Below are 20,443 nucleotides of genomic sequence, written 5' to 3'. Positions count from 1 at the left end.
CCGCGCTCTGCCTTTCCCCAGCGGGTTCCGCCATGCCGATGGCGGCGCGAGGCGGTGGCGGTTGGTAACCCCGCGACGGGGCAGGGCTGACCCGGGCCGCCTGTGACGTCCCGGCGCGGAGCGGATGTTGATCCCCTGACGGGGAAGCGATGGAGGCCGCGGCCGGAGGGAGCCGGACGGGCGGCCCCGGCGAGCGGGAGCGGCGGGTGCGAGCGCTGAGCGCCGCCCTGCGGGCCCGGCTCGGGCCCTACGAGCCGCTGCTGAGCGCGCTGCAGGCGGCGCTGGTCTGGGAGCGGCCGGGCCGCAGCGCGCTGGGCTGGGCGGGCGCGCACGGCGCCTTCTGGTGAGCGCGGGCGGGATCGGGGCCGCGGCGCCCACCTCCCGGCAGCAGGACCCCCGGGGGGTGCTCGGAGAGCCGGGCTCGCAGGGGCTGAGCTCGAGCGAGCTGCCGGAGTCGCTCCGGAGTCGCTCCGGAGGCGGCTGTGTGTAAACGGAAACGAAGGGCGCCCCACGCGCTGCCGAGCCGAGTCTTGCTTCGAGGAGCTGCGTGCCGGCGCCTGCGCTTCGCCCCGCTTGGCCTTTTGGTTTGTGATGTTGCCGCAAGAACTACTTGGGCCACGTGTCAGTTGTGGGTCCCCCCCGCCGGGGATTGGGAGCATAAGGCCCGTGGAGGTGGAAAACCAGCGACCCGCTGCGCATGGAGGACTGTTGTTAGCTAAGGTTTCGGAGTAGCAGCCGTGTTAGTCTGTAGCCGCAAAAAGAACAGGAACAACAAGGAGTCTGGTGGCACCTTAAAGACTAACAGATTTAAAAGAACAGGAGTCCTTGTGGCACCGTAGAGACCAAGCCGTTCCCCATGGGAGTAGGTTTCGCCACTGACTAGGTCTAGGACATTAATGTCCTGTACGTACAGTTTTCTGACTGTAATTACCGGTTTCTACTGAAGTCTGAACTAAACCTAGTTTAATGTTTGTGTGATTAGAGTCACATGGTCTGTCAGCAACTTGGTAGCATCTGTAAAAAGCAACAGAGGGTCCTGTGGCACCTTTGAGACTAACAGAAGTATTGGGAGCATAAGCTTTCGTGGGTAAGAACCTCACTTCTTCAGATGCAAGTACTGGAATCAGGAATGGCAATATACAAAACCTGTAGGAGAACACTTCGACCTCCCTGGCCACACAATAGCAGATGTAGAGGTAGCCATCTTACAGCAAAAAAATTCAGGTCCAGTCTCCAAAGAGAAACTGCGGAGCTCCAGTTCATTTGCAAATTTGACACCATCAGATCAGGATTAAACAAAGACTGTGAATGGCTATCCAACTACAGAAGCAGTTTCTCCTCCCTTGGTGTTCACACCTCAACTGGTAGCAGAGCACCTCACCCTCCCTGATTGAACTAACCTTGTTATCTCCATACTGATTTATACCTGCCTCTGAAATTTCCATTACTTGCATCTGAAGAAGTGAGGTTCTTACCCATGTAAGCTTATGCTCCTAATACTTCTGTTAGTCTTAAAGGTGCCACAGGACCCTCTGTTGCTTTTTACAGATTCAGACTAACACGGCTACCCCTCTGATACTTGGTAGACTCTGTTGCATTGAGTGGATTCTCATGACAGGTCAGGTAAAGTTCTAGAGTCTTTGGCAGTTGTGCTGGTTAGTTCAAGTAAACAGCCATTTCCTCTTCTCCTACAAAGAAACAAGTGCAGCGTCTTTCTCCTGTAGAGAAACAGAAGCGTTTGAGCTGCTCTAATTAAGAGGAGTGTGTGGTTAGTTTGGGTCAGTGGTGTATGTTTCTGGTAGTCTCTGGCTCTATGGAACTACTTCCTTAACGGGGCCCTGTGCCAAGAATGGATGTTCAAGTGTCTTGTGTTTTCGTAGCTCTGGCCATGGTCTTCCAACAGCCTCATGCAGCTAGGGGAGAGGAGGGGAGGGGGCTGACTTGAAACAAAAGAAAAAGCTTTTGTGATGGTTGTAGCACTGTTCTCTTGCTCCTTCCCCCTCCTCCCTGGGGATTTTCCACATCCTACATCAGTCACCAACCTTCTGATGGCGAGAGAATGATGAGGTCCAAAGGGAGCCTGAGCCAATGCTAATAAGTTAAGCAAAGAGTATTGCTTTCTGGGTAATTACAAGTGTAGCTCCTCCCTCCAGGGGCTGAGCATAGGGGTTGTGGGGAACCAGTCCTTCATGGTGAAACTGACTACAACTTAGGCCACTGGGTCTGACCCTACAAAGAAGTGGGAGATTAAGTGTTACTTTATCTCAATAGTGAAGTCAAGCAAAGTCCATCTAGTTGTGTTCGCATGGCAAAGCCTTGGCCAGCTGGCAGTTTCATGTAAGAAACAATTCTCCAGTTAGACTAAAAGCAGTAAAATGCAGCAGTGTAAGTGTGAGTATGGTCGATGCGGGTCCCATTCCTGAGGTGCCTGGAACTCTTGAGTAGGCTCCGACTGGCCAAAGTCACACGATTCGGAAGAGGGAAGATTCAAAGTGGCCGACACTGGGAGCCCTTTCTAGCACATAACGTTTGGGTCAAGGTCTCCACTGTGAAATAACATTCACAAAAAGTAGGAACTGTATAACAGGGTTTCCTGATGATCAGCTTGGGCTTCCAGGTGTGTCATGTGTTAATCAGAAGGCTGTCTCATCTGGCAGTTTTCAGAGTCTGTTTAATCTCCAGGCAGTGTTACAAAAACAATGCTGTTTGAACTCCAGTTTTACACTGGTGGCAGCAGGAGGATGAGCACGTAAAAACACGTTCAGGAGGTTTTATTGTACAATCCTTTACCCAGTTATCACTCTGGTAGTCCTGGGTAGTAACTTGTTTTCTGAGTCAGAGTGTGACTGTTCAAAACTGGGAACTGTTGCCCAAAGAAATCTATTAACTTGCTTCTATGTTGACTGGTTATTGCAGTGGTTTCATAAATTCAGTCTCAAGATCCGGCTCCGGGGGCCTCACAAAGGACTAACTGGGAGTCATTTGTATGGCAGGGAACGAAGTAGTGAGACGAAGTAATTATTCAAAGTTGCCACTGCCTGGAGGTACCATTGTCATTCTCCGAACACTGACGTGGACAAAGCAAGTAGCAGTTGCAGTGGCAGGAGTAGCTGGGCTGTAATGAACAGGATGGTTGGGAGGGTAATGGGGAAGTAATTCCCAATGCATGTCTTGCGAAGAGGCTACTGCGCTTCATGTTGGTTTAAAGCAGGGGTTCTCAGACTTTTGTACTGGTGACCCCTTTCACACAGCAAGCCTCTGAGTGTGACCCCCCGCCCTTATACATTAAAAACACTTTTTTATATATTTAACACCATTATAAATGTTGGAGGCAAACCGGGGCTTGGGGTGGAGGCTGACAGCTCCCGACCCCCCATGTAATAACCTCGCGACCCTCTGAGGGGTCCTGACCCCCCGTTTGAGAACCCCTGGTTTAAAGTTCTAATATAAAAATGCCTAAAAGAGAAGTTGTCTCCGTCTGTAACCATAACTCTGCTGGAGTTCTTGGACACGCTCTTGTTAGGACGTTTCTACAGAAAACGTGGCTATGTCAAGGGAGTTTAAACGATCCCTGATATTTAAGCTGCAGGCAATTATCTTCATAGCTTCATGCACGGTGCTTCTCAGTGGTATCCAAATGCCTCCTTAGTTTGGTTTTACTCTTCCATTGCGATTTCCATCTGCGTTGTCTCCAAGAGGGAAATGTGAAGTGACCTTAGCGAGGGGAATCAGTGACGCTGTGACTGTCAGGAGGAATTGCTTTCATTGGACAATCAGCCACTTATGGTTATGAAGGGTCACATGCTCTTGTTTTGACAGCACTTAACTGTGTTATTTGTCTAATTCCGGGCCCTGGTAGGAAGGCTTATGTGAAATTACCTCTTCTATGCAGTATCTGTTTCTCTGGGTTTTCAACAAATAATCTCCAGATTTAAACCACCATTTGGGAAAGGGATAAACTGTTAGCATGCGCTCCTAATCAAATGACTGCGTAGACCCACTTAGCTGTAGTTAATGATTGCTAGGCTATAATTGACCCTTTGTGTGTGTTCTTACAAAAACAAAATCGCCTAGGTGCTGAAGTTTGGCATAGGATGGCATATCTATGTCCTGCTGTTGTATTTTTGGTCATGTTCCAGTCTGATTCTTCTAGGCATTTATCTAATCTTCAGAATTCAACCATTTCTGTTGCTTTCCTTTGTGCATCTACTTCTTGCACTGTGTATTTGTCTGGATGGATTTCAATACAGGCTTATTCATGTTGACTTATTGACTGCTGAGTATTTGAACCTTGGGCTGTGGAATTTAAATGATCTGCTTTTCTTCCAAAACTGGATTCACAGCTTACAAGATATCATGGGGTAGGGGGAGAACCTAGTGCCGGAACACAACATAAGAATGGCCATACAGGCCAGACCAATGGTCTGTCTAGCCCAGTGTCCTGTCTTCCACCAGTGGCCAGTGTCAGAGACTTCAGAGGGAATTGAATGAGGGCAGTTATTGAGTGATCTATCCCTTGTCATGCAGTCTCAGCCGCTGGCAGTCAGCAGTTTAGGGGGACACAGAGCATCTGGTTGCATCCCTGGCTTGATGGACTATCCTCCACAAACTTATCTAATTCTTTTTTTTCAACCAAGTTCTACTTCTGGCCTTCATAACATCCCCGGCAGTGAGATCCAAAGACTGATTGTGTGTTTTGTGAAGAAGTGCTTCCTTATGTTTGGTTTTTTAAACCTGCTGCCTATTCATTTCATTGGGTGACCCCCTGGTCCTTGAATTATGGGAAGGAGTAAATAAGACTTCTTGATTCACTTTCTCCATGCTATTCATGATTTTATAGACCTCTGTCATATCCTTCTCCTTAGTTGTCACTTTTCCAAGCTGAACAGTCCCAGTCTTTTTAACCTTTTTTGAATTCGTAGAGGGTTTAATTCTTTAGTCTCTTAAACTACTGGAATGTCGGCTTGTTCTGGTATGGATTATGGATTTTAAACTCTAACTGGCATTGTACTATGGTCTGACCATGCTATTTGAGCACAAGTGGGAAAATAGCCATATGGAGATGAGCTTTACACAGCATTTCTTCTGATGTCCTTAATCAATCCACAACAAACTTTTTTAATGCTAAATGCAGCTTGTCTTTTTGCCTGATCTTTGCCCTGTGAATTCCCTCCATGGGACCTGTCACTTGCTTGGCCCTACCAGCTGGTGCTTTATGCTAGACAAACACGTGTCCTGAACAGTCCAGATGACTGTGATTAAAAATAGATAAGAGCTTTGGTACTGAACCTTGCTGTTGTCATAATTAAACAATAATCCCTACAAAATCAGCTAGTCTTACCACTCGACTGATTTAGTTCATAGCCTGAGGCGAAGCTGAAGACTGGACAGACATTGCGCTTGTGAGCTATTTCACCAGCTGAGGATGGGAATTAGGGGTACTGGTGTCAAACTGTTAATTACTGTTTTAGAGTCTTTTCAGCAGCTGACAATTCCAGATGAGCACCATTAAGTTCAGGATTCTGTGTAGGGAGAAGGAGTTTAGTAGGGAGGGACCCGTCTGCAAGCAGAAAACCTCAATTCTCAAAACTAACTACCTTTTAAACTAGAAGGTGAGGAGGAAGGTGACAGTTTGTTCCTTGGGACCACTGATGGCCTCCATCAGACTAGCTATAAACTGAGGCTGTGTGGCACAGAAACCCTGAGCAAACATGAAACATTTCTTTAGGGTTCTAGAGGCAACTTGGTGTAAAAACAACCACTCCTGCTGCCCAGGCTAGGTGACTGGAGGACTGGTTTGTCCTCCCTTCCTCCATCATATAACTCTCTTTTTCCAGGCTGTCTGGTTAGTCCGAGGTGTAATGGATACAAGACAAAGAACACTCATGAATAAAATTATTTTGCCTCTCCCAATTCCTGATTAATTCAAAAACTGCTTTGACTGGGAATTGGAGGCATCTGCCAGACCCTGAATAGTGCACAAAGCCAGGCATCTGTAATGTCAGCGTGGCTTGTGGGAATGCCAACAGACTAACTATAGTGGTGCACACATCACTCTTCTCATACTGCCTTGCTGCGGTTGTTAGTTGCTGTACTCCCTGCTCATTCAAGAGAGTAAGATAAAACTGGTATCTTTAAATTTTAAATAAAATTATTTTAGAAATCAATTGGGATAAGCGCCGAATATCCAGTTCCATGGATCTGATACCAGTTTTGATTGGAGATGTCTGCTGCCCCCAAAGACCAAACGCGCGATTTTCTTATTTCCCCCGACCCAGTTGGTCAGTGCATTTAGCCAGAGGTGCTAATTTGAGGGGCCTGGTACAACAGTAGAAACAGACCCACGTGCTCACGGCTGATTCTTTCTCTGCTTCTTTTTTGCAGTTTTTTGGCACTGACTTCCCTTCGGCTGGTGTTCTTGGTCGCATTTGGCCTGATAATAATAGTTTGTTTAGATCAATGGAAGAATAAAATCTGGCCTGAAATTAAAGGTAAGATGTAGCAGTAAGAGCTCGCCCCTGAAAATGACACCTGTTTCTCAACTTCCCACCATGCGCTCTGTCTCTGCACCATTTGGCTTGAAATAGGTCTCGGACAGTCACAAAGGGCTTGTCACGGAGTATTGGGGGACTCAGGGCCCTGCACCCCCGGCTTCCTGCGATTCACCATGACTCTCAGCCAGCCAGTAAAGCAGAAGGTTTATTTGGATGACAGGAATACAGTCCAAGACAGGTCTTGCAGGCACAGACAACAGGGCCCCCCTCAGTTAGGTCCAGCTTGGGGTCCCAGGGCATGCCAGCCCACCCCCCTTGGGGGGTCAGAGCCATCCCTGCCTCCCAGCCATCTCTCCAGCCTGCTTCCAGCACTCTGCCTTCAGCGACCCCTCCCACAGCCTTTGTTCAGTTTCCCGGGCCCCGGAGTCACCTGATCTCCAACCCCCTCCTGGGTTCTCATGTTACAAGCTCAGGTATGTTCCCTTGAGCCGACTCCCATCCCCCGATGCAGACCATCCTAGTCACACTCCCCTGTCAGCATTCCCACACCCCAGCAAGAACAGTCCCAGTTCGTCACAGGGCTAGATTCGCAAAAGGACTTATGCGGGTAAATCTCAGAGCCAGGCCCCACGTGGACTTGCAAAATCCCCGCAGAGCTGCTGCCAAACCCTGCATGTGCCTAAACTCGCTCGGCACCTAAGCTTTTGCAGTAAAAGTTCGCTAGGTGCCTATGTTTTTGCCCCCGAGCACATGCACTGCAGTCCCATGCTGGCATGTGAACGCCTCAGCCCCGGTGCAGTGCCCAAACTGGGGAAAGGAGATCTGCCCTCTGTCTAGCTTGCCTGTGGAGCCTGATCCATTAAACTGCCTCAGAGTAGGCCACGAATGTGAACAGCTGGTGGGGGGGCTTCCCTCATAACTTCTAGCCCAGTGGTTAGGCTGCTCACCTGGGATGTGGGAGAACCCCTGGTTCAAGTCCCCCCTCCACCTCTGGGAGAGAGAATTTGAACAGGGGTCTACTACCTCTCAGGTGAGTGCTCTAACCTGTGGGCTGTGCGATCCTGAGGGGAGATGCACGCTCTCTCCCTCTCCTAATGAAGCTGTTCCACAGTGAATAAATAATGTAAAAAGTTGTTGGAACAGGAGGACTGGATCCTGGGTCTCCCACGTCCTGGATGAGTGCTCGGCCCACTAGGCTGCAAGTCGTTCTCATGACTGTGGGCTTGTGCGAGCAGTTTTGTTGCTCTCTGGCCCAATGACTTTTTTAAATGATTTTTGCACAGTGAGGTAGCCCCACATCAGAGTATCCTGTAGCCCAGTGTTTATGGCCGTTAGCTGAGACGTGGCAGATCCCAGTTCAAATTCCTTCCCCCCTGAGGTGGAGGGGGGACTTATCTGGAGTGTGGAGACCCCCCCCCCCCCAGTTTGAGGGCCCTAACCACTTGGCTAAGAGTTCTGAGGTGGGTCGTCGTCCTTCTCCTCTTCCTCTCCTTGCACAAGGTGCCTCGTGCCAAGAGCGGGTTTGAATCCCAAGCAGAAGCAGGTGCCTATATCAGAGGGGCGGGGCATAGCACAGACCCCCGCAGCTTGGCTCCTCGCAGTGGCTGGCTTAGGTTAGGAGCCAGTCAGTGACACGCTTTGATATTCCAGTAGTGCCCACAATGGATTGACTGCACAGAAGACACAAGTCTGCCCCAACGAGCTTCCAATTTAAGAAATCAGAGCTTGCAGGATAGGACTGAATTAGTTTTCTCACTTGAACACACTGGAAATTGTTTTCAGAGTGTTTGTAAGGTAGTAAATGGTGGTTGTCAGAGACCCAGCCTTATTATGGAGATTCTGAGAGGGGCGGAATCTTCAAGAACTGTCAGTTACTTGAATACCAAAGTGTTTAGTAAATCACCAGCTCGAACGTAGAACTCCGCCATCCTTGCCTTGAACCCATGATGAGATTTGATGCCCAGTCCATTCACCGCCTAAAAACAAATCGGTGTGTGATCTGCAGGCTCCCAAGGGGTAACTCCCTGGCTAGCTAGTCGAGGTTAGGTAATAAGCGTTAATATTGTCTTCCAAGAGACAACACAAGCTGAGGCATAGAAGCTGGCAGTGATTCCTGGCATCAACTTTCTTTGGAAGGTAGGCAGGCTTACGGTGGCTGTGTGCTGCTAATGGTTTCTACTTATCTTGAGGGTTGCATAGTCAAGTCCCTCAGTAGCCCTGAGCTGTGCCAGTTCCCTAAGCTAGCCTGTCCCTGGGTCACTTATCAACCCCAGTCCTGGAAGTAAGGCTCTCCTGGATGTCTCCAAATTATGAGCAAATTGTCCATCCCTCAGCACACCCAGTGCAGTAATGGGTGTGTAGGCTGTATGTTGAAACAGGACTGGTAGTTCTTGCTTGTGGTTAAGACTAAAATGAGCTATTAGTGATTTGCAGAACAGACTAGCCACCCAGTCACTCTCTCTAATAGTAGCTGTTGTGATACAGAGGGGAGGCCTGTCCTATGAGAATATGATGCAGAGCAACAGATTTTTGGTTAATTACCTTTATCAATCACACTGGTTGTTTCTCAACCTCACACAAGTTTTAGTTAAACTCCCATTAGCTAAACATTCTTACAGCAAAATTCCTTGCAACTAATTCAGTGTCTGTTCTTAATATTTTAGTGGCAAGATCTGACGAATTGGACAATGAGAGGTATGGAACGCTAATTAAATCCCTCTTCTTCTTTTTTTTTTTTTTTTTTTTGGTTTGCTGCTGTGTTGGTACTTTGTTGTGATGACAGAACTTACTCACTTTTTGCACATGCTTGTCATATCTGCTCAGTTTCAGAGGAAGCGTTGAGTGGGGGGTTCTGTTCTGCTACAAGCTTTGGTTGTGACCTTGGGCCAGTCACTGAATCTCTCCCTGCCCACACAGCCCTCTGTGTAAAATGGGGATAATGTTCACGTCAGCTTTGTAAAGACCCCACTGTTAAAAAAGTTTTCTGTTGTGCCTTTAAAGTGTATTGAGAGCTTCCTTGCAAGTGATGGACTAGAACCCTTCTCAAAACAAGAGAAACTTGTCAAACTTCTCTGACCAGAGCTGGATGCACTGCAGGCTTCCCTGGTAGTTAGTGAGACCCTGAGTGCAGCATTAACAACAAAACTAGAACTCTCTTGGGGTTTTGTCCTCCCTAACAGTACTTTCCTCTCTCCAGGCACAGCTTACATAGGAATGGTCAGACTGGGTCAGACCAATGGTCCATCTAGCCCAGTATCCTGCCTTCCAACAGTGGCCAATGCCTGATGTCTCAGAGGCGATAAACAGGGCAATTTCTGTCAATCCCGTGCGGTCTAATCCCAGCTTCTGACAGTCAGAGGTTTAGGGACACCCACACCATGGATTCTGTCCCTGGCAGTCTTGGCTAATAGCCATTGATTAATCTATCTTTCATGAACTTATCTAGTTCTTTTTTTAACCCAGTTGTCCCCTGGCAACGAGTTCCACAGGTTGACTGAGCAAAGAAATACTTCATTTTGTTCGTTTTAAACATGCTGCCTATTAATTTCATTGGGTGACCCCTGGTTCTGGTGTTCTATGAAGGGGTAAATAACACTTCCTTTTTCACACCGTTCATGATTTTATAGACCTGTCGTATCTCCCCTTAGTCGTCTCTTTTCTAAGCTAAATTATCCCAGTCTTTTAAATCTCTCCTCAGATGGAAGCTGTTCTACACCCCTAATCATTTTTGTTGCTCTTTTCTGTACCTTTTCCAATACTAATGCCTTTTTTTTAGATGGGACGACCAAAACTGCACATCAAGATGTGGGTGTACCATGGGTTTATATAGTGGCATTATATTTTCTGTCTTCTTATCTATCCCTTTGCTAATGGTTCCTAACAGTCTGTTAGCTTTTTTTGTCGTCTCTGTTGTTCACGTGCACTAAATAGCCAAATCAGTCTTTCAAAAGTTACATTGTAAAACTCCTCAAATGTTTGAAAACCACCTAATCAAGTGTCGGCAAAGCACGTCTCTTGCAAGTGACCTGGCCCAGGAAGAAGCACTCTTCCGAAGGCACAGATACCATGTGACCGAAGGTTAATGAGCACCAGCAGGCACTGCCAAAAGTAGCCTTTCAAAAGTGACAACGAATTTCCACCAACTAGGTCATAGGCTCTTTAGAAACTTGGCACTGAATTCTTACAGGGAGTGGGGAGGTGTAAACACCAAGAAATAACTCTACTGTACTGGCTAAATCCCCCTGCCTCAGGCGTAACTGAATCTTCAAGCAGGGCTTTCCTCCATTTCACTGCAACTCATTCTAAGCTGTGTTAGTGATCCCCAAATCCTTGTGTGCTCTAATCGGATGCACGTGATTGCTATGGGAGTTTGCACAACATGAGGCCTGCCAGCTGCCTTTGACATCCAACAACTTGCAAGTTCTTGCATTCTAATTGCAGTACTCAGCTAATCATTAGCTGTCTGTAATTTAAAGAAAAATGGGGTGCATATTGAATGGCATACGGGTCTAGCTATTTGATTTTTCCAAATACTAGGTCTGGTCTTCCAGACTTTGGGCAGCTGGTGGAGGGGGAGAAAGTGGTCTTGAAACAATGCTTCTGTAGTGAAGAGTGCCCTATATTAAGGTCAGTTTAGTAACACCGTGTGGCTCAGTAGACACCTGCTCACTAATTATTCTGCCTTCTCTGTAGCTGGGGCTATGTTCACCCTCAGTTGCTGAGTGTGCCGGAGCTGTCTCACCATTTAGCTGATGGATGGGTTACTGGGGTCACCTTCTTAAGGAATCTCTTCGTTTTCAAAAGGCAAAATCCCGGCAAGGTAAGAGCACACTTGCTTGGGCAGACTAAACACTCGGCATCTAATCTTTGATGCAGACAGCCGCTCTGTGTATTGCAAGAGCATCCAGAATGGGTAAGTGTATTCCAAACAGGAGATGTTCCCTGCCCTGAAGAGCTCCCATTTTGAAAAAGGGAGGTGGGAAGGGATCGAGCGTACAAGTGAATGGGACGGGGAGGTGGGAAGGGATCGAACGTAGGAGTGAGCAGGGCGGGGAGGTGGCAACTTTGCTTGTTGATTTCATTTTGTTTTGTTTAGCAGTAAATGTAGCTGTTCCCTCTGTGGGTATTGGTCTGAAGTGTCTGCTATTAACCTCACAGTTCTTTCTCTGAGTCTGGCTCTTAATAACTTAAAAACTAAACCAGAAAGTGGTTGAGAATCTTTTTTTCCCCTCAAGTCCTATAGAACCAGTGTTAGCCTAGTGACAACTGCGATTGTATGGGTAGTATGAAGAGGCTGAATACTTAGATGCTTATTACTGTGATCACAGCCTCATGAAACATGCCCCTACTCCCTCCTTTGGAGGGGACCGTCTCCCACAACCTTACATCTGCTTGTCAGCACAGACACCGTAGAATCCTACCCTGCCTACAGCAGTGAGCAGTAACTTAAGTTCCCTTTAAATTGCCACGGTGTCCTGGGATGAGAGACAAAACCTCTTAAAATGAGACTGTGTTGGTACCTCTCCTAATGAAATAGGATCACATAAGAAGACCGGAGTATCCAAACAGTGTTGCTGATATTTGATCTGTTGTTTCTTGGCTGGAACTCTCTAGAAAACAAACCAGTTACACCAGCTGAAGTCACCTGATTCCGTTATTTTAATGCTATGGAAACTCATGTTTTCTCCTGTGCCTCCAGTTTTGCCTTGTAGTGTGTGGAGTCTTTACATTCTTGGCTGTTCTGGGCCGATACATTCCTGGACTCTTGCTCTCATACCTTATGCGTAAGTACAATATTCCTCAGTTAAACCAGGGGTTGTATACAGAGCGCTGGGGCAGTATCACTAACGTAGACTCAAAGGTGCAGCTGATATGAACGGCTAACGTTCTGACAAATAGAATGTAAAATGCCGTTGCTCTTGTGCTAGAATGGTAGTGTTAGGACAGATTGGCCAGCTAGCCCCAAACAGGCTGTAGGTGCATGTCTGTCTAGGCAGATAAATGCTCTAGCATGTTGGTTGCTATCTTAGTTCTTGTAAATCGGCACAGATCTGCACTGCTCGCTACCTAGCTTCTGACGCATTGGATTGTGTGCATACAGCACAGCAAAACTGAGTCTTGAATCTTTATACTGCATCCCAAAACACTTGATTGACAGATCTGTTAAGTAGCACAGGCCAGTTTCTAACCAGCCTCCCCATTTACCTCAGTGCTCTTCATCCTGCTGTGGCCTCTCGCCGTGTACCACAGACTGGGGCAGCGCATGTACATGAAGCTGGAGCCAGCTCTGCAGCGGTTGGATTTCAGCGTTCGAGGCTACATGATGTCAAAGCAACGAGTGAAGCAATGTAAGACTCCAAGAGTGTCTGAAACTAGCCAGACAAACAGCCGGCCCTTGAAATCGACAAACAGTTGCTGACATGAATCCCCAATCATAGGGCGTGACAGCAACCGCATGGGTAGTACAGCATTCTTTTCGAGTCCTCTTGTCAAATGTTCGCAGCCCCTCCACAGAGATGAAGCTGTGCAACTAGACTGGGTCCCTGCTTCAGATGAGAGCTTTCTACAAATTCCCAGTGGCTCCCAGCCGTTCCCCCTTTCTCAGCCATGGGAACACAAGGGCACTAAGCGCTGCTTGGTGAAGGCTGATTTGTGCCTGTAGCATCTCTCTCCAATGTGAGGTTGCTGCTCAGCATGTTCCATGTGGCACTAGATCTGCAACAGCCCAAACCAGACACTAGAGAGCCCACGTTTAACACAACGGCTTTTGGAGCTGTGATAGATTGACACCCTTTGGGCTACATTTGAAGTGACTTTCTGCTGTGCCTAATGTTATGCTTAAATGTTGCCTTGTCTGCCCTGGCAATAATGGGAGATTTCTGCTTTGACTCATGGCAGTGCACCAGCGAGCGCCGAACCAGGAGCCTGCTGATGCTGGGACTGACAGTGAAGAAGAACTTGCTGCGTTCTGTCCCAAGGTAACCAGGCATCTCTGCAAATTTCAAAATCAAGCAAGAAAGCCTCCAGTGCATTGATGGCTTTGGTGTGTCTGAATCAGGTTTGTGATAAAACTGCAGCCTTGGAATGCTCTCTGGCCTCAAGCCTAGGGTATCAGGTGGAGAGGAATATCTGGGCAGTCTGGCTGCAGGCTTTCATACCCTGTCAAGCCTTCCTGTGCTCCGAGATTAGTCTGGCTGCAGTGCTCGCAGCCCACTTAATTAAAGCCAAATCTTATCTGTGTATCTTAAAAGCTTGAACTTTCCAGTCCTTCCGTCTGAAGGACCCAACTCCCAAAGGACATCAGTTACCTTTTCCACACCCCTGCTCTGAATCCTGTCCAAAGCCAGATGTTGCACCTGGATTGGCCATCAGGGTATTGCGGAGCAGTGTGGAGCCAGCACCCCACACCCCCTCCTTCACCCGCCATGGGGTAGCAAAGCAGCAAGCCAGTCTCATGTGAGAGCCTGTCATGCTGGGTCATCAGAATCTTTCTAGCTTGGAGCACAGAAACAATCTGAGCCAGTAGTGCTAATGTTTTTCTAACTGTGTTTTCTTCTCTGCTTCAAAGCTGGATGACTCTGTAGTTGCTAAGGAACTGACTATCTCCGACTCTGAGCATTCAGATGCTGAAGTTTCCTACACTGAGAATGGGACGTTTAACCTGTCAAGGGGACAAACTCCACTGACTGAGGGATCTGAAGGTGAGAGAGAAGAAACAGCCTCCTAAAGGCAAAGGGACTGTACTCTTCCCTCCTCAGGATCCACCACCCTGAAATGAGGAAAATAGACCAGATGCATTCCCTGAGAATTGAGCTCTGGTGTATAATGTTCACCTGCCACCTGCCACGGGATGAAGAGCTCCTGTCTGAATAGATCCAGTTTCCACATATGGTGCCTAGATATGGCACAGAGCGCTTGGGAAGAACAGCATACCCTGATGCTGGTACAAAGTGACGACGTTAGCACGTTTCCTATTCACGCCATTAGTGAATGGAGGCAGCTAATTCTCTGCTTTAAGGAATATTCATATTCTGTTTACAGCTACCCAAAGAGGGAATGTGAGCTGTCAGACTAGGCCTTCTGTGAGATGGTTTGACTAGAAAGGGTCTGCCAGGGCAGGCACACAGATGATCTAAGCCTTTTCAGTGTGGAAACGTTGCACTGGTTTAACTAAAGGGGTCCTTTTAAACTAAGGCAATTAAACCCATGCAAATTCCTGGATAGATGCTTATTCTGGTTTACCTTAATCAGTTCCTAATTAACTTGAGAGAAACCAAAGTAAGCCTGGTTTAAACCGAGATGAGTGTCCACACAGGGGTTTGTACCAATTTAGTTAAATGAGTTCAAAATGTAACCCCTATAGTAAAACCAGTGCAATATACTCATATAGCCGAGCCCTTAATCTCAGAGGGTTCAACATCTGAGCACCCTCTGCTGGCTGGCGGTGAAAGAAGCCTGGGAGGACATGCTTTCGCTCCGCACTAGCTCTCCGTACTCCCCTGCAGTATCCTCACTCTCTTGGATAAGAAAGCAACTTTTGTCTGTCGTGCCTGCCAAAGGAAAGTGACACTAAGTGTAGCTTGGTCAGAGGAGGCAAGCGGGTGGTGTGTTTGGGGACCAGGATGATGGTTTCTTTCATCAAAGATGGCTGAACTCTGCAGGGGATCAGAATGACCCTGTCTGTGGCACTTGCCTGATGGGTTTGGATAATCCATGCTATAAGTTTACAGCTGTTTCTTGTTCCCTTCTAGATCTTGATGGTCACAGTGACCCTGAAGAATCTTTTGCCAGGGATCTCCCTGACTTCCCTTCCATAAATCCAGAGGTGACTGGAATAGATGATGAAGATGACACCAGCATTGGGATTCCCAGCCTTGCTTACCGCTCGCAGGGCATGGATGAGCTACGTCACCCGTATGACCAAGAAGAAGCTGTCCCTGCGCTCCTACTAGGGGCACTACCCTCTGCACACAATCTTACAAATAACTTAGCTGGATTTGTCACCAGAGGCATGATACAATTAGCCTTGTCAGGAGCCTCTGAGCCAGGCCCTGTATACAGTGACAATCCCCAGAGAGGCACAAAAACCTATCTTAGAACCTCCAGCTCTGACTTGGACACTGATGCAGAAGGGGATGACTTTGAACTGTTGGATCAGTCCGAGCTGGATCCAGCTGGCTCCCGAGGCCAGTAAGCAATCACACTTCCTTTCCTTCTGATTTTTCTGTCATGAGTAGCAGAGGGGAATCTTCAGAAGAAAAAGCGTTGTACAGTAATCTAAATGGTCTCCTGTGGGTACAAGTAGTATGGCAACCAATCCTGGCTGGGTACATCACTGTGATGTGAATTTGTGGGGCTAGCTTGGATTTCAAAATAAACCATGCTTTGGTAATTCACAGAGCAGAGGCTTTTGATGCGATAGCCCCAGTAGCACCCACACATCACTCTGCGTTGTCTATTGTGACACTCTGCCCTAAACCAAACCTGCTCACTTGAAACAATAACTGCTGAGTGTGTCTGCAGCTCTAGTGCCCCTTGGCAGACCGACCTCAATCTCAGTTAGGAATGTTCTTGCACCAGCCCAGTCTCTCGCATGCAGACACTCAGCAGAAGGTGAACAGGACTGGCTTCCTCTTAGAAACCTGGATTATGCTATTTTAACTTTAAAACCAAAATTCCCTACTCCTAAGTCACGCATAAAAACAACTGACTTTTCTCCATCCTCCCTCAGCAGTATCCAGCTGTCTTGGGTAGAAACAAACAATCTAATGGCAAAAGCAGTTTCCTCACAAGTAATGACAGAATTCCTCTTGCTCCCATCAAAACCCAAGCTTTCCAGTGACGCTAGTTTATAAAAGTCATAATGGCAATAACTCATCTACTGTGCTGGTCCGAGTCCTTCGGGGAGCATCTGTGCAGCACCTGCTGTTGCATTGCCTTTCTGAAAGGAAGGGGCTTAGTGCTGGATTGACACGCTGCAGAACTAAATTCTCCCACTTGACTCTAGAGCAGCTACCGCCTGGGCAACCGCAATACTACATTCCATGCCCTGCCCTGGAACTCCTACTGCCTGGGGGGTGGAGGGGATTCCGTCTCCATGGCCCATTTAGTTCTTGGCCTCTGTGACATTGCCCAGTCTTGTGCAGTGAGGACACCTGGCCACTAGACCGCCAGGTCATGTCACACAAGCCACCCAACAACTAGGAGCTGGGGACTATTTTGGTCACTTTTAGTCTTGAGCCAGCAACCTGAAGGGGAGGCTCTGTAAACTGACTGGCCTGAGCCATCCAGTCCCTACATTTCCCAATGCTTTTGTAAGCCATAGAAATGGATACCGATTACACTTGTGCAGCCAGTAGCTTCTCTCTTCAGGGAAATTCTCGTGTTCAATTCAATTCTAGCTTTCGTTTTATTGGTGCGTTTTTAAGTCAAAGTTAGGCAGAATGTAGACCACCTGTCTGGAAATCATGGCCATATAGACATCTAAGCTATAAAATGGTATTGGATTTAAATTCAGGAATTAGGTGACCTTTCTAGGTTATGAATAAGAAAAAAACTAAGGGTGTTTTATCCATACTTAGTATCAAATCAATCAGTAGGATAAAAGTCAACCTTCGCTATGGTGCAGCAAGGGCACCCCATAATAAGCAAAATGGACCTGGGCCTAAATTGGCATTGACAACCAAATATAGAAATAGCTCCAACCCCAGATCCTTAATTGGGTTAATTTGGACACTGTGTACTTGGCTATTCTACAGTGTTAAAATTCTCATTAAAAATACAAAGATCTTGATCACTGAGCTTTGAAAGGAATCCGTGCCCTTTACCTACTATCAGACCTGCTTCTGGCTGCCTCTGCTTCAGTGCTGTGGTAGCCAGGGTGGCTGGGATTATTCCAGTACCATGGATATGACTACAGAAAGTGCTCTGTGTAGGCTGCCTTCTCAGGAGTCTCCTGTCACTGCCTGCAGCTTTCATGTCAGTAAATGGCCATTTTTTCTTGGCTTGCAGGCTACATTAATACATGCAAAAGACTAGAATCTGCCCCATATCACTTGGGAGCAATAACTAAATGAGCCACTAACTAGCACTTTAAATTGTTTGAAACCATTAACCTGGGACTAGATTCTAAAATCTACTTAGTATAGTCATTCTGCTCACCTACAAGGCTCTGATGGTGTCCTCCTCAGCTGATCTAGTGACATTTTAATTCTTATTGGTAAGGGAATTTCTGGGAATCATTCTTTAACGTAAGAGGAGCATATTGCAGGAAACTACCATGTACTGGAACTGCCTTTCACCAAGGGCATGGAATGGGTGTAGAGAGCAGATCTCAATCTGTCACGCTGGACAGGTTGTCGGTCTCACTTGGGGGTTGAGAGGCCTGTGATATAGGGAGGAGGAGCTGCCTCTTACAATGTGAAGCACTAGATTCTGGAACCAAGCACAGCAGGAGCCCAGGCATGCATATCTTTAGTAAAGCCCTAATGCAAACTTGCATGCCATAGTTTTGTTAAACAGAAGCCCTATGTGAGCACTTTGCAAACACTGAAATGAACTTTGTCATAAGACTTAATGTCTTGCAGATTGTTTGAAGAAAATGGATTCTCAGTGTGCCAAACTGTACAACTATTGCATGAGTAACTTACAGCGCCAGAGGTTCATACTTCAGGTACAACGTGACAAGTTGACTTTTTTTTAAAACCTGGAAAAAGTATTTAACTCTTATGTGATATCTTGCCTTTTTCCTACTGTTTCCTCTTCTCTGCTGTGAGGAAGAACAAACCTTGTATGAAATCAGCCTTTTACACTCCACAGTGGTGTTAATACCATGCTGTAAAACTGTTCAGAAGTTCTGGTGACCCTAAGTACTTTAAAACAAGATTTGCAGCTCCCCAAGTCAGAGGAAGTGCTCTAAACTCAGTGGGCTTTATTAGACAACAGGATAGATTAATTGTATCAAATCAGGGTAAAACAAGTCAATATAAATCTAGAGTGGTGGTGTTCTCTGAAACATCCCTGTTTAATTGCATCTCTTTGTAAGCAATCAGCATAATCAAAACTAGAACTGAAAAAACAATGCTCAGTGCTAATGATTAGTCTATTTTCAGATGCATCCACTAGCGATTTAAGAGTCTGTGAACACCCAGTTTATTCCCTGAAGTACTAACAACACTTCCTGTATCACAGACTCGTTTCTTCAGCCATTCCTTTGACCCCAACCCCCCAAAAAGGCTGTGCGTTATGGGGGAGTGTTGTGGTACGAGCAGAGCTAGGACACTGGTGTTCTGAGCACGGATCTCCTACGGATGGCCTTCTCTGCCACCGGGCAAGTAACTTTGCTTCTCTATACTTCATTGTTCCTATTTAGAAGTTACTAGCCTCTTATAGGGGCTGTCAAAAGGAGAAAATAAACCAATCCATGAGCAGTGTAGGTTTCCCCAGACTATTCCCACTCCTTTTGCCAGCGCAGGCTCCAAAATGAAGCTTCATACACAGCATGTTGTGAATTTTTGGATCCATATTTCCATACTCATTTCAGCTCTCCTTGTCCATTGTGTAGTTACCACCATGGCTTTTAAGGCTGAAGAAGAATGCCGTACTCCACTTAAATCTCTGAAAATTCTTATGAGTTATGTCTTTACTAGTATAGGGTATTGTAGCAGTGTTGGTCCCAGGATATTTTGTCTTTACTAGTGGCAGTCTACCTGTCTTTTCTCTCGTAGGGCCAGATAGAAAACAAACACCGTCTGCAGACTTAGGGGGACATTTTTTCTTTAATGTTCTGTGCTGAAGAAAATGACTTTTGAAGCAGAACCCCTCCAACTGATATATAACTATGGATGGGTGATGAGCACCTCTAGGTCAAAGTGCTTTCTTTGCTGCAGTGCAGAATGGGAGAGCTAACCCCTTGTAACAAACGGGGATGTCTGTTCTCAGCTGTGGCACAAGTGATACTCGGGCTGCTTAAATATAATTCTTTGGAATACTCCTGACCTGGCCAGTCTCTCCCCCTCCCCCCCCCCACATAAATAAATAACTAAAATCTTCTAAAGTGCTGCTGCTTCCTAAGGATGGCAATGTAGAATCCTCTGCAGCAGTAAATGTTTGAAAATAGCATCTGTTAACTTGTTTTGGAGCAGGGCCTGTTAAGTTCTAGTAGCATTAACAGATGCTACGCCCCACATTAATGAGCTACTTTTAAACAGGTTGCTGCTGCTGCTGCTTTGGTTAAAATGCAGGGACCTCTGTGCTGTGGTCCCCACCAAAAGTGTAAATTTGTAACTCCACCTAATGCCAAATCAGGTTTGTAGCCCCGACTGGGAGCAGAGTTCACCTGGTTTTGTGAACAATGTGAGACTTGCGGGAATCGTGTGATTTTTACATTTTAATGGCTCTCTGGCAGTTTCCAAGATCTTTAGTAACTTGTGAAAACGTGTAAATTTGCTCCACTGACACTTTCTGTAGACCAGCGTATCCACTGTGAAAGCATCTAGTTCCCGCTGAAGTTGCACCATCTCTAGACTTCGTTAGTTTAGAATTTCATGACTTTAAAGCATTTTAAGACAGATGATACCACCCTGCCCTTTTTTGCCAAATAATAATGTGAAGTCAGTAGTCACAAAATCAATGACGTTTCTAGGGAACCAATACACCCCCAGTCCCGCCTAGCACAGCGTGCGGGCTTGGTAACTTTTAAAGGGGTTGGTTTTGATATCGTGGGTGTGGCAATATCATCCTCCGTGTTTACAGCAGCCACCATTGTGAACGTTTATAGTCATTTGTCAGTTTGCAGTTTTTTGAAGTGAGTTAAGTAAAATGTTGACGATAACGTAGTTTTTGTCTCTTTTGTTGGTTATTCTCCCGGCTGGGGGTAGGTGGGATGAAATAAACACCGGTTTGTCCCGGCCTGTTCCTCGGGGGGGGGGAGGGGGAGGGGCAGCTCTGCC

The 20,443-nt window shown here is 46.8% G+C and overlaps 2 protein-coding genes across 4 annotated transcripts in view; both read left to right on the top strand.

Annotated features, from left to right (window-relative positions):
* The window catches only part of STAT3 (signal transducer and activator of transcription 3), a 295,156-nt gene that overhangs the window by 30,947 nt on the left and 243,766 nt on the right, over positions 1 to 20,443 (top strand). The gene's annotated exons all lie outside the window — the stretch shown is intronic.
* RETREG3 (reticulophagy regulator family member 3) lies at positions 88 to 20,329 on the top strand. 3 transcript variants are annotated; one of them, XM_054014244.1, is made up of 10 exons: positions 88 to 343; positions 6,385 to 6,491; positions 9,158 to 9,188; positions 11,187 to 11,313; positions 12,193 to 12,277; positions 12,704 to 12,841; positions 13,392 to 13,471; positions 14,062 to 14,194; positions 15,245 to 15,683; positions 18,080 to 20,329. In XM_054014244.1, exons 1-10 carry the CDS (start codon positions 150 to 152, stop codon positions 18,135 to 18,137), a joined length of 1,392 nt encoding a protein of 463 aa, XP_053870219.1. In that variant the 5' UTR covers positions 88 to 149; the 3' UTR covers positions 18,138 to 20,329. The 3 variants fall into 3 exon arrangements, with proteins under 3 accessions (XP_053870219.1, XP_053870216.1, XP_053870217.1); XM_054014241.1 differs by having other exon boundaries at positions 92 to 343; positions 15,245 to 20,329; XM_054014242.1 differs by lacking the exon at positions 88 to 343 and adding an exon at positions 358 to 584 and having other exon boundaries at positions 15,245 to 20,329.

This window comes from Malaclemys terrapin, chromosome 25 (genome assembly GCF_027887155.1).
Source record: "Malaclemys terrapin pileata isolate rMalTer1 chromosome 25, rMalTer1.hap1, whole genome shotgun sequence".
Taxonomy (NCBI): Eukaryota; Metazoa; Chordata; order Testudines; family Emydidae; genus Malaclemys; species Malaclemys terrapin.
The sequence above is the reverse complement of the archived record's forward strand: the minus strand, read 5'-3'. Positions and strand labels throughout refer to the sequence as shown.